Source organism: Leucoraja erinacea, unplaced genomic scaffold (genome assembly GCF_028641065.1).
Source record: "Leucoraja erinacea ecotype New England unplaced genomic scaffold, Leri_hhj_1 Leri_251S, whole genome shotgun sequence".
In the NCBI taxonomy this organism is placed as follows: Eukaryota; Metazoa; Chordata; class Chondrichthyes; order Rajiformes; family Rajidae; genus Leucoraja; species Leucoraja erinaceus.
The window spans coordinates 129819-143310 of record NW_026576152.1 but is presented as its reverse complement, the minus strand read 5'-3'; the positions used below and the strand labels follow the sequence as shown (position 1 = coordinate 143310).

The window sequence follows — 13492 nt, the reverse complement described above, 5'->3', positions numbered from 1 at the left end:
CCCCCCCCCCTACTCCCCGGTCTCCTCTCCCCTGTAAGTGATAAAGGCTTCCTCGTTGGAGCCTGTTTCACTCCCCTCCGGGGTCTCCAATCCCCCATGTACAACGCTCTGACACTCTCCCTCTCCCCTGTCGCCCCTCCCCGCCCCCTTCCCCACCCCCCCCCCCATCCCAATCGCACCAACCTGCTCTCCTGACCTGACCCCCCCTCTCCCGCTTCTCCACACACACACCCCCCAGCGTTATGAAACAAGACTTGTCCCTTTCAGTAGTCCCTGCTTCCTCCTTCCCCCCCCTCTCTCCCCAGCTGTGTCCTCCCCCTCATTCCTTTCTCTCCCCCCCTACATCAGCTGAAAAGAGGCTCGACCCAAGAACGTCCCTATTTCCTTCGCTCCAGGACGCTCCCTCAGCTTTTTGTGGTTCTTCACTCCTCCTCCTCCCTCCCTCCTCCCTCTCTCTCGGTCTCCTCCCTCTCCCCCCCTCCCCTCCCCCACCCCTCTCCCCGTCCCTCTGTGATCGTCTTGTTGAGATATTCACCCCCCGGGCCTACTCCGCACACACACACCACACAGCGTAACCAGGACAACCCACCAAACACCACCAACAACAGTCGGACTCATCCCCCTGGCAACAGCAGCAATACAGCTGTTTTGTTTTGGACACCCCCCCCCCCCCCGCCCCCATCCCTCTCCCCCCTCCTCCTCTCCACCCTCTCTCCCCCCTGTCCCCCCCCCTCTCCCCCCCTTTGCTCGCTCCCCTCTCCCCTGCCTCCCCCGTTCCCCTTCCCCCTCCTCTCTCCTCTCCCACCTCCACCTCTCTCTCTCCCCCTCTTGCTCTCTCCCCCTCTCCCCCCCTCCACCCCTCTCTCCCCCCTCGCTCTCCCTCTCCTCTCTCCCCTCTCCCCCACTGTTGCCCCCTCTCCCCCTCCCCCCACAGTGACCAGCGATCCCCATAAACACCGGCCCCGTCCTACACACTAAAGCCAACGTGCATTTTTACCAAAGTCAATTATCCCACAAAACTGTACGTTTGTGCAGTGTCCTGGAGTGCCCTGTACCTCAGGTGTGTTACAGGTCCAGGTGTGCATGGTCATAATTCCAGATGTGTGTGTTTCTCCAGCTGTGCATGGACATCCAGGTGTGCACAGCCCTGATTCCAGGTGTATTCTGTTCTCCAGGTGTGCACTGTTCCTGATACCAGGTGTGCATCCTTTCTGCTTCCAGGTGTGCGGCTGCTCCAGGTGTGAGGCTCCTCCAGGTGTGCAGCCCCTCCAGGTGTGCAGGGTTCCCCCCCAGTGCCCGTTCAGTCACCACCTCACCACCATCCCACCGCCGTGGGCACAGTGCCAGGTGTGCTAGGAGATGGCGGACGCAGCGGGGTCGGTGTCCGAGCTGGAGAGGTCGTTCCGCAAGTTTGCCGTCCACGGCGACACCAAGGCGACCGGCCACGAAATGTCGGGCAAGAACTTCGCCAAACTCTGCAAGGACTGCAAGGTCATCGACGGCAAGACGACCACTGGCACCGACGTCGACATAGTCTTCACCAAGGTCAAGTAGGTGACGACCCCCTCCTCAACCCTTAACCCCCTCAGCGCTTCAACTCCCCCTCCCATTCCCAATCCGACCTCTCTGTCCCGGGTCTCCTCCATTGCCAGAGTGAGCAACACCGGAAATTGGAGGAACAGCGCCTCATATTCCGCCTGGGCTGCTTGCGTCCGTGTGGCATGAACGTTGAATTCTCCCAGTTTTGCTAGACCTTGCTGTCTCCTCCCCTTCCTTAACCCTCGAGCTGTCTCCTCCCATCCCCCCCGCCCTCGGGATCCTCCTCCTCCATTTTTCCTTCCTTCTCCCCCCCTCCCCCCACCCCCCATCAGTCTGACGAAGGGTTTCGGCCCGAAACGTTGCCTATTTCCTTCGCTCCATAGATGCTGCTGCACCCGCTGAGTTTCTCCAGCTTTTCTGTGTAACCTTCGATTCTCCAGCATCTGCAGTTCCCTCTTAAACACTCATTGATGTTTATCCAGATGACACGAACAACACTTTGTCTACAGAGCTTTAGCAGTTTCATTCATATGTTCCTCATAAGTTTAAAACAACCAAGAAAACATCTTTCAGGGGGGATTGAGGGGGGGGGGGGGTCTTATAGAAACTTACAAAATTCTTAAGGGGTTGGACAGGCTAGATGCAGGAAGATTGTTCCCGATGTTGGGGAAGTCCAGAACAAGGGGTCACACAGTTTAAAGGATAAGGGGGAAATCCTTTAGGACCGACATGAGGAAAACTTTTTTCACACAGAGAGTGGTGAATCTGTGGAATTCTCTGCCGCAGAAGGTAGTTGAGGCCACACGATCCATTGGCTATATTTAAGAGGGAGTTAGATGTGGCCCTTGTGGCTAAAGGGATCAGGGGGTATGGAGAGAAGGCAGGTACAGGATACTGAGTTGGATGATCAGCCATGATCATATTGAATGGCGAATGGTGCAGGCTCGAAGGGCCGAATGGCCTCCACTCCTGCACCTATTGTCTATGTTTCTATGCTTCTAATTCTGCTGCGATCACTGATGGGCTGGCATGCATGTCTAAGCCGGGCAGTGTGTCTCGTCCACAGGGCCAAGTCAGCACGGGTGATCACCTTCGAGGAGTTCAAGCAAGCGCTGAAGGAACTGTCTAAGAAGAGGTTCAAGAGCATGGGGGAGGAGGAGGCTGTCGAGGCAGTCCATGCCCTGGTTGCCGGCAAAGAGCCCGTTCTGGTGGGAGTAACGGTGAGTAGACCATTGCCGTAAGTAGACGCGGGCAGCTCGTGGTCGTTTAGTTTAGTTCAGAGATACAGCGCCGAAACAGGGCCTTCGCCCCCACCGAGTCAATAGACAATGGGTGCTGGAGTAGGCCATTCGGCCCTTCGAGCCAGCACCGTTCGCCATTCAATGTGCTTTGGCACAGAATTCTCTGCCACAGAAGGTAGTTGAGGCCACAGTTCATTGGCTATATTAGAAGATTGAGAGGGGATCTTATAGAAACTTACACAATTCTTAAGGGGTTGGACAGGCTAGATGCAGGGAGATTGTTCCCGATGTTGGGGAAGTCCAGAACAAGGGGTCACAGTTTAAGGATAAGGGGGAAATCTTTTAGGACCGAGATGAGAAAAACTGTGAATCTGTGGAATTTGCATTCATAGAAAGCGAATGGTATGTTGGCATTCATCGCAAAAGGATTTGAGTATAGGAGCAGGGAGGTTCTACTGCAGTTGTACAGGGTCTTGGTGAGACCACACCTGGAGTATTGCGTACAGTATTGGTCTCCAAATCTTGAGGAAAAACATTCTTGCCATAGAGGGAGTACAGAGAAGGTTCACCAGACTGATTCCTGGGATGTCAGGACTTTCATATGAAGAAAGACTGGATAGACTCGGCTTGTACTCGCTGGAATTTAGAAGATTGAGGGGGGCTTATAGAAACTTACAAAATTCTTAAGGGGATGGACAGGCTAGATGCAGGAAGATTGTTCCCGATGTTGGGGAAGTCCAGAACAAGGGGTCACACAGTTTAAGGATAAGGGGGAAGTCTTTTAGGACTGAGATGAGAATTTTTTTTTTTTTCACACAGAGAGTGGTGAATCTGTGGAATTCTCTGCCACAGAAGGTAGTTGAGGCCACACAGTTCATTGGCTATATTTAAGAGGGAGTTAGAAGTGGCCCTTGTGGCTAAAGGGATCAGGGGGTATGGAGAGAAGGCAGGGATGGGATACTGAGTTGGATGATCATATTGAATGGTGAATGGTGCAGGCTCGAAGGGCCGAATGGCCTACCTACTCCTGCACCTATTTTCTATGTTTCTAGGTTTCTATCCCCAATCAGTATCCCAGTTCCTGCCTTCTCCCCATATCCCCTGACTCCGCTATCTTTAAGAGCCTTGTGCCCAAATACCAGAAACGTGGGACTGAAATGCAACCCAGACTCGAGGATCAGCCCCTTCAGATATTCGAACGGGGGCTGCAGCCAGGAACTTCACCCTTGTGAAAGACACTCTTGCCGTAGAGGGAGTACAGAGAAGGTTCACCAGACTGATTCCTGGGATGTCAGGACTTTCATATGATGAAAGACTGGATAGACTCGGTTTGTACTCGCTAGAATTTAGAAGATTGAGGGGAGGGATCTTATAGAAACTTACAAAATTCTTAAGGGGTTGGACAGGCTGGATGCAGGAAGATTGTTCCCGATGTTGGGGAAGTCCAGGACAAGGGGTCACAGCTTAAGGATAAGTGGGAAATCTTTTAGGACTGAGATGAGAATTTTTTTTTTCACACACAGAGAGTGGTGTATCTGTGGAATTCTCTGCCACAGAAGGTAGTTAGAAACATAGAAATTAGGTGCAGGAGTAGGCCATTCGTCCAACTCAGTATCCTGTACCTGCCTTCTCTCCATACCCCCTGATCCCCTTAGCCACAAGGGCCACATCTAACTCCCTCTTAAATATAGCCAATGAACTGGCCTCAACTACCCTCTGTGGCAGAGAGTTCCAGAGATTCACCACTCTGCGTGAAAAAAAGTTCTTCTCATCTCGGTTAAAGGATTTCCCCTTTATCCTTAAGCTGTGACCCCTTGTCCTGGACTTCCCTAACATCGGGAACAATCTTCCTGCATCTAGCCTGTCCAACCCCTTAAGAATTTTGTAAGTTTCTATAAGATCCCCTCTCAATCTTCTAAATTCTAGAGAGTATAAACCAAGTCTATCCAGTCTTTCTTCATAAGACAGTCCTGACATCCCAGCTGAGGCCACAGTTCATTGGCTATATTTAAGAGGGAGTTAGATGTGGCCCTTGTGGCTAAGGGGATCAGAGGGTATGGAGAGAAGGCAGGTACGGGATACTGAGTTGGATGATCAGCCATGATCATATTGAATGGCGAATGGTGCAGGCTCGAAGGGCCAAATGGCCTCTACTCCTGCACCTGTTGTCTATGTTTCTATGCTTCTAGAATGGTCTGGTATCTAGAACACGCTGGAGTTGGTGGAATCGGAGGTAGTGGTGGTAGGGAAGGCAAACGCAATGCTAACATTATAAAATGATCGGCCATGATCATATTGAATGGCGAATGGTGCAGTGCAGGCTGGAAGGGCCGAATGGCCTATTTCCTATGTTTCTATGTTTGACCCCATGCTCCCTTTGACCCCTCACCCCCCTGCAGAAGGTGGCGAAAGCGGGCGCGGTTGACCGCCTGACCGACACGTCCAAGTTCACGGGCTCGCACAAGGAGCGCTTCGACCAGAGCGGGAAGGGGAGGGGGCGAGCGGGGAGAGAGGACCCGCTGGACAACACCGGCTTCGTGGCTGCTTACAAAGGCCAGGGGACCTACGACGACAAGGTGAAAGGATCCAAGTGACAGGCTGGTGTCACTCAGGCCCTTCGGCCCAACATGCTCCCCATCTGTACTAGCCCCACCTGGCTTATATACCTCCAAACCTGCCCTATCCATGTACCTGTCTAAATGTTCCCTAAACGCTGCGATGGTCCCGGCCTCAACTACCTCCTCTGGCAGCTCTGTGTGGAAAAGTTACCCCTCAGGTTCCTATTAAATCTTTCCCCCCCCCTCACCTCACCTTAAACCTATGTCCTCTGGTGGGGGGGGGGGGGTGTGAGGGGAGGGGACAGGCTAGTGTCCCTCTCTCACCCCACCGCTGATTTACACCCCCCCCCTCCTACACCCCATAGACTAACCCCCCAGTTGCCTCTGGGAGGGGCAAGAGAGGGTCTCCCCCCCCCCCCCCCCCCCCCCCCCCCGTCCTTTCCCCCCTAACCCTCCTGCGCGACCACCCCCCCCCCTCTCCCTCCCCCTCCCCCCCCCCCCCGCCCCCCCTCTCTCTCCCCCCTCCCCCCGCCCCCCCCCTCCCCCCGCCCCCCCCTCTCTCTCTCTCCTCTCCCCCCCCATCCCCCCCTCTCCCACCTCCCCTCCCCTCGTCTCCTCCCCCTCTCTCTCTCTCTCGTCTCTTTCGTCTCATCTCTCCTCTTTTCTCTGGGGAGAGTGGACTCTCTCTCTCTCTCTCTCTCTCCCTCCCCATCTGCCTGTCTCCCCTCTCTCCCTCGTCTCCCCCTCATCTCTCTCTCTCTCCTCTCTCTCTCTCTCTCTCTCTCTCTCTCTCTCCTCTCTCCTCTCTCTCCCCTCTCTCATCTCTCTCTCTCTCTTTCTCTCCCTCGTCTCTCTCTCTCTCCCCCTCTCTCCCCTCTCTCCATCTCTCTCTCTCTCTCTCTCTCCATCCCTCTCTCTCCATCTCTCTCTCCCTCTCCCTCTCTCTCTCTCTCTCTCTCTCTCTCTCCATCTGTCTCTCTCCCCCTCTCTCTCTCCCTCTCATTCCCTCTCTCTCTCCATCTCTCTCTCCATTTCTCTCTCCATCTCTCTCTCTCTCTCACTCCTTCTCTCTCTCCATCTGCCTCTCCAGAGTTCTCCGCCCTAAACAGTGAACGTTAATGAACATTCCCCTCTCCTTCCACCCCCCCCCCCCCCCCCCCCCCCCCCCAAGACCCCCCCACCCACGCCCCCCCTGCCCCCTGGGGTGAGAGCAGCCCACCACGCGCTGGTCTGGGTGGAGAGACAGATATCTCCCTTCCTCCTATCAGGAACTAGCCCCCTCCTCACCAACAGCCTTGCCTTAACCATCAACGCCTGCTGCAGCTACAGAACTGCCCCCACAACCCAGACAGTCCCGCCAGTAACGTGGGGGAACAAACGTGAACCGTTTTACACGTAGCTCATCGAACAAAATAAAGGGAAATCATCTAATTTGTCTTATTTGTGTGTGGGGTTTTTTTCTGTAAAGGGTTTTAGCTCCTGACCTCCATGTGGCCCAGCGTTATAGTCGCTGCCCCACAGCATCAGAGTGAGACCCGGGTTCGATCCTGGCCACGGGTGCTGTCTGTACGGAGTTTGCACGTTCACCCGCGTGGGTTTTCTCCGGGAGATCTGGTTTCCTCCCACACTCCACAAAGGCGTGCGGGTTTGCAGGTTAATTGGCCTAGTATGAGTGTACATTGTCCCTAGTGGGCGTAGGATAGTGTTAGTGTGCAGAGGTGATCGTTGGTCGGTACGGACTTGGTGGTGGGGCCGAAGGGCCTGTTTCCGTGCTGTCTCTCTCCTCTGCTCACATTCCCCTTCAGATAAGAACCCCCTGGTCTCAGGACTTACACAGAAACATAGACAATAGGTGCAGGAGTAGAGGCCAGTCGGCCCTTCGAGCCTGCACCGCCATTCAATATGATCATGGCTGATCATCCAACTCAGAATCCGGTACCTGCCTTCTCTCCATACCCCCTGATCCCTTTAGCCACAAGGGCCACATCTAACTCCCTCTTAAATATAGCCAATGAACTGTGTGGCCTCAACTACCTTCTGCGGCAGAGAATTCCACATATTCAAAAAGTTTTCCTCATCTTGGTCCTAAAAGATTTCCCCCTTATCCTTAAACTGTGACCCCTTGTTCTGGAATCTATACCCCCTTGTGACCTTCAGGGGGTATAGATGGGGGCTAGTGGGCCGGGGTTTGAGGGAGTGCAGTGTAGGTTCAGTGAATGTGGATTCCTTTCAGATTTTGGAAGGGTCCTGACCCAAAACCAGATCAGGATTTAATACGCATTATTTTTTGAAAATGTGGGAACTGAGGTGTTACGGAGAAGTGGCAAGGAAGATGTGTTTGGGATGACACATGATGAGCATTTGACGGCACTGGGCCTGCACTCGCTGGAGTTTAGAAGCAAGAGGGGGGAGCCTCATTGAAACTTGTCAGATAAGACCAGATATATCTCTAAACTAAACTAATGAAAGGCCTGGATAGAGTGGATGTGGAAAGGATGTTTCCAGCACGAGGGCACATCCTCAGAATAAAAGGACATACATAGAAACATAGATATAGAAAATATGTGGAGGAGTAGAGGCCATTCGGCCCTTCGAGCCTGCACCGCCGTTCAATATGATCATGACTGATCATCCAACTCAGTATCCCGTACCTGCCTTCTCTCCACACCCCCTGATCCCTTTAGCCACAAGGGCCACAACTAACTCCCTCTTAAATATAGCCAATGAACTGTGTGGCCTCAACTACCCTCTGTGGCAGAGAGTTCCACAGATTCACCACTCTCTGTGTGAAAAATGTTTTTCTCATCTCGGTCCTAAAAGACTTCCCCCTTATCCTTAAACTGTGACCCCTTGTCCTGGACTTCCCCAAAATCGGGAACAATCTTCCTGCATCTAGCCTGTCCAACCCCTTAAGAATTTTGTACGTTTCTATAAGATCCCCCCTCAATCTTCTAAATTCTAGCGAGTACAAGCCGAGTCTATCCAGTCTTTCTTCATATGAAAATCCTGCCATCCCAGGAATCAGTCTGGTGAACCTTCTCTGCACTCCCTCTATGGCAATAATGTCCTTCCTCAAGATTAGGAGACCAAAACTGCACGCAATACTCCAGGTGTGGTCTCACCAAGACCCTGTACAACCGCAGTAGAACCTCCCTGCTCCGATACTCAAATCCTTTTGCGATGAATGCTAACATACCATTCGCTTTCTTCACTGCCTGCTGCACCTGCATGCCTACTTTCAATGACTGGTGTACCATGACACCCAGGTCTCATTGCATCTCCCCTTTTCCTAATCGGCCACCATTCAGATAATAGTCTGCTTTCCTGTTTTTGCACCAAAGTGGATAACCTCACATTTATCCACATTATACTGTAACTTCAGAATGGAGTTGAGCAGCAAAGAGGGTGGTGAATCATTGCCGTAGATGGCTTTGGAGCTCACGTCATGGGGCATTTCCAAAGCAGAGATTGATAAATTTGATTAAGAAGGGTGTCAAAGGTTACAAGGAGAAGGCAGAATGGGGTTGGGTGGGCTGGGTGAGTGGGCAAATGCATGGCAGATGCAGTATAATGTGGATAATGTGGAAACAGGCCCTTCGGCCCACCGAGTCGGCGCTGAGCAGCGATCACCTCTGTACAGTAGCCTGCACACGCCAGGGACAATTTTGCAAATTATCAAAACCGTTGGAGCGAGGGAGGTCTTTGGAGCGTGGGAGAAAACCCGGAGGTCACTTGGAGAGAGAAAAACAAACGTACGGGTCACGTGGTGGAGAGAGAGGGTACAAACTGTACGGGTAGCACACGTGGTCAGGATGGGACCCGGGTCCCTGCCACCCCGAGGCAGCAGCTCCACCCGCTGCACAACCGCGCCGTTCTGCATTCCGAGGCCTACAGCCGGAGAACCAGTCGCCCTCCACACAGACAGAGCGGAGCCCCCTCGCTGGCCCAGTGTCCCCCCCACACACAGAGCGGAGCCCCCTCACTGGCCCAGTGTCCCACACACCCCCCCCCCCCCACAGACAGAGAGCCCTCTCGGAGTGTCCCCCAGAGCGGAGCCCCCACGCTGGCCCAGTGTCCCACACCCCCCCCCCCCACACAACAAGTTACATTCCATAAATCATTGCCGGCTTCCATCAGACTTTTCTCACGAATCCTGTTCTCGCTCAGACTGTGTGAACTTGTTTAACGTTGTCTGTAACCATGGCAGCCTGATGTTTTGGCTGTGGTTTGGGTGAATCCATTGCTTCTTTCATCACATTTGGCCTTTGGTACGTTTAATTAGTTGCTGAAACTTGGCCAGGTGTTGTTGTCAACACTGGGTTGCCCTGGCGACTGCGGCAGCAGCATTGTTTTTCAGCGTGGCCTTTGGTTGAGGTCGAGGTCGAGGCCGCTATCATCCCCGGCTGGCTCGGATGTTGGAGGTGGAGGGGGGGGAAGGGGGCAGGTTTCACTTCTGGAGCCCAGACCCCTGAGTGAAATATGTTTGGTGTTGCAACCTGCTCCCCCCCCCCCCCCCCCACCCCCCCCCCCCCCCTCCCCCGCACCCAGGGTACAAAACATGACTCTTCTTGTTTGACAGGGTGAGCAATAGGCCTGACAAAATGGCCGACTGCCTCAGAGGGGGCCGTCAAAATGGCCGACTGCCTCAGAGAGTGTCCCGCCAAAATGGCTGACTACCTCAGAGGGGGCCATCAAAATGGCCGACTACCTCAGAGAGGGTCCTGCCAAAATGGCCGACTGCCTCAGAGAAGGTCCCGCCAAAATGGCCGACTGTCTCAGTGGGGGCCGCCAAAATGGCCGACTGCCTTGCAGGGGCGCAAAAAAATGGCCAACCGCCTCAGAAGGGGCCTCTTGCTATTGAGGGAGTGCAACGTAGGTTTACAAGGTTAATTCCCGGGATGGCGGGACTGTCATATGCTGAGACAATGGAGCAGCTGGGCTTGTACACTAAGTAGGATACTAAGTTGGATGATCAGCCATGATCATATTGAATGGCGGTGCAGGCTGGAAGGGCCGAATGGCCTACTCCTGCACTTATTTTCTATGTTTCTATGTTTACTCTGGAACAGGGGTGAGGAACCTTTTCATGTTGGGATGCCACATTAAGTTAGCTGTAATCTAATGAGGCCACATCCAAGAAACTTCAATTAGATACACTTCAAAATGTACAATTTTTTGGTAAAAAATCTAACTACTATGTACTACAAGAAAATGAAAATGTTTTTGTTAATTCTAAAGTTAACTAACCTATTAATGAGTTTGATGTGACTGCTTTTTGTGGGAAAGGATTTGAATATTTGGTTGCAACATGGAGGTACGCGGTTTCAGCTGATCTTCTAGAAACATAGAAACATAGAAATTAGGTGCAGGAGTAGGCCATTCGGCCCTTCGAGCCTGCACCGCCATTCAATATGATCATGGCTGATCATCCAACTCAGTATCCCGTACCTGCCTTCTCTCCATACCCCCTGATCCCTTTAGCCACAAGGGCCACATCTAACTCCCTCTTAAATATAGCCAATGAACTGTGGCCTCGACTACCCTCTGCGGCAGAGAGTTCCAGAGATTCACCACTCTCTGTGTGAAAAAAGTTCTTCTCATCTCGGTTTTAAAGGATTTCTCCCTTATCCTTAAGCTGTGACCCCTTGTCCTGGACTTCCCCAACATCGGGAGCAATCTTCCTGCATCTAGCCTGTCCAACCCCTTAAGAATTTTGTAAGTTTCTATAAGATCCCCTCTCAATCCCCTAAATTCTAGAGAGTATAAACCAAGTCTATCCAGTCTTTCTTCATAAGACAGTCCTGACATCCCAGGAATCAGTCTGGTGAATCTTCTCTGCACTCCCTCTATGGAAATAATGTCCATCCTCAGATTTGGAAACCAAAACTGTACGCAATGCTCCTGATGTGGTCTCACCAAGACCCTGCACAACTGCAGTAGAACCTCCCTGCTCCTATACTCAAATCCTTTTGCTATGAAAGCTAAGATATCATTCGCTTTCTTCACTGCCTGCTGCACCTGCATGCCTACTTTCAATGACTGGTGTACCATGACACCCAGGTCTCGTTGCAACTCCCCCTTTCCTAATCGGCCACCATTCTAGATGGGTGTCCGTCATTTGTGAGCTTAAGGGCGTCTTGATTTTGGTTAGGTAGGGGAATGTAGATTTGCTGCAATAAGTGGTTGAAAAGCAAGAAAGCATTTATCGTGCATGTTACTGAAGGCGTGGTTATTCTACTGCATTTTTCCATATTTCAATCGGATCTTTCAGCTTCAAATAAGGGCTTTAAAATGTCATCTTCTGAGACCTCAATTAATTCCATCTGTAGTTCTTTAGGAGCCTTGGAGACATCAACAGGTGAGGTTGAAATGCTAATTTGAATGCTAAAAAATGCTGATTTTGTTGAATCTTCTTTTACTCTTTGGTATTTTAAATACGTTCATTTTAAGATTAAAATACAAATAATAAGAGACGAACAAAAACATATTAATAAAAACAAAAGGATTTGTTCTACAAAAGTTAATGGCCTAGAAGGTTCTCCACCCCTGCTCTGGAGTTTAGAAGGATGAGAGGAATCTTATTGAAACATTTAAGATTATTAAGGGTTTGGACACGCTAGAGGCAGGAAATATTGTTCCCGATGTTGGGGGAGTCCAGAACCAGGGGCCACACACAGTTTAAGAATAAGGGGTAAGCCATTTAGAACGGAGACGAGGAAACACTTTTTCACACAGAGTTGTGAGTCTGTGGAACTCTCTGCCTCAGAGGGCGGTGGAGGCCGGTTCTCTGGATACTTTCAAGAGAGAGCTAGATAGGGCTCTTAAAGATAGCGTAGTCAGGGGATATGGGGGAGAAGGCAGGAACGGGGCACTGATTGGGGATGATCAGCCATGATCACATTGAATGGCGGTGCTGGCTGGAAGGGCCGAATGGCCTCTACTCCTGCACCTATTATCCATTGACAAAATGGCCGACTGCCTCTGAGGGGTGGACAAAATGGCCGAAAGCCTGAGACGGGTCAAAAGAGCAGGCAATCTCCTTGTTGTGGCATGATAATGGTTGGCTGTTTCAGAGCGACCAACAAAACATCCATCCATTGCTGGGCAACGAACAAAATAGCTGTGTCAGAGCAACAAAATGGCCACACGCTCTCTCGCGATCTTGGATCGACCGACACAAAATGGTTGCCTCAGCATGGCCACCCCATCATAAAAAGCGGACAGCAAAACCCTCTGAAAAGAAAAACATGGGAAGCAATTGCCCAATGGCGAGACCGCTTATCACAAGTTCACAATTTATAGGAGTAGAATGAGGCCATTCGGCCCATCGAGTCGACTCCACCATTCACTCATGGCTGATCTCTGCCTCCTATTCCAATTTTCTTGCCCTCTACCCATAACCGTTCTAATCAAGAATTTGTCTATCTCTGCCTTAAAAATATCCACTGCCTTGCCCTACATCACTCTCTGTGGCAATGAGTTCCACAGATTCACCACCCTCTAACTAAAGAAGTCCCTCCCCACCTTCTTTCTATAAAAGAGCGCCCCATTAATTCTGAGGCTGTGCCCTCTGGTCCTAGACTCCCCCAACAGTGGAAACATCCTCTCCACATCCACTCTATCTATGCCTTTCATTATTCTGTAAGTTTCAATGAGGTTCCCCCCCTCAACCTTCTAAACTCCAGCGAGTACAGGCCCAGTGCTGGCAAAAGCTCATCACACGCTAACCCACTCATTCCTGGAATCATTCTTGTAAACCTCCTCTGGGCCCTCTCCAGAGCCAGCACAATCCTTCCTCAGATATGGGGCCCAAATTTGCTCGCAGGATTCCAAATGCGACCTGCATCTGTTGTTGTAGACAAGGCCTTTCGATATAAATGCTAGCATAGAATTTGCCTTCCTTACTACCGATTCGACCAGCAAGCTTTTTCCACAGTCCTGCACCAGCACTCACAAGTCCCTTTGAAACCTCGGATTTCTGGATTCTCTCTCCATTTAGAAAATAATCTACACATTTCTCCTCCTTATCAAAATGCATGACTCCGCACTTTGCTACACTGAGTTTCATCTGCCACTTCTCTGCCCACTCTCCCAACCTGTCCAAGTCCTTCTGCAGAGGAAGTCCCTGCTTCCTCTACACTACCTGCCCCTCCA

General features: G+C 51.6%; 1 protein-coding gene across 1 annotated transcript; it reads left to right on the top strand.

The window, feature by feature from the left end:
* The first annotated feature begins 1249 nt into the window (after window positions 1–1249).
* tppp2 (tubulin polymerization-promoting protein family member 2) lies at window positions 1250–5576 on the top strand. Its single transcript, XM_055666367.1, has 3 exons — window positions 1250–1550; window positions 2606–2759; window positions 5180–5576. The coding sequence occupies exons 1-3, from the start codon at window positions 1360–1362 to the stop codon at window positions 5372–5374; spliced, it is 540 nt and encodes a 179-aa protein (XP_055522342.1). The 5' UTR covers window positions 1250–1359; the 3' UTR covers window positions 5375–5576.
* The last annotated feature ends 7916 nt before the right edge of the window (window positions 5577–13492 follow it).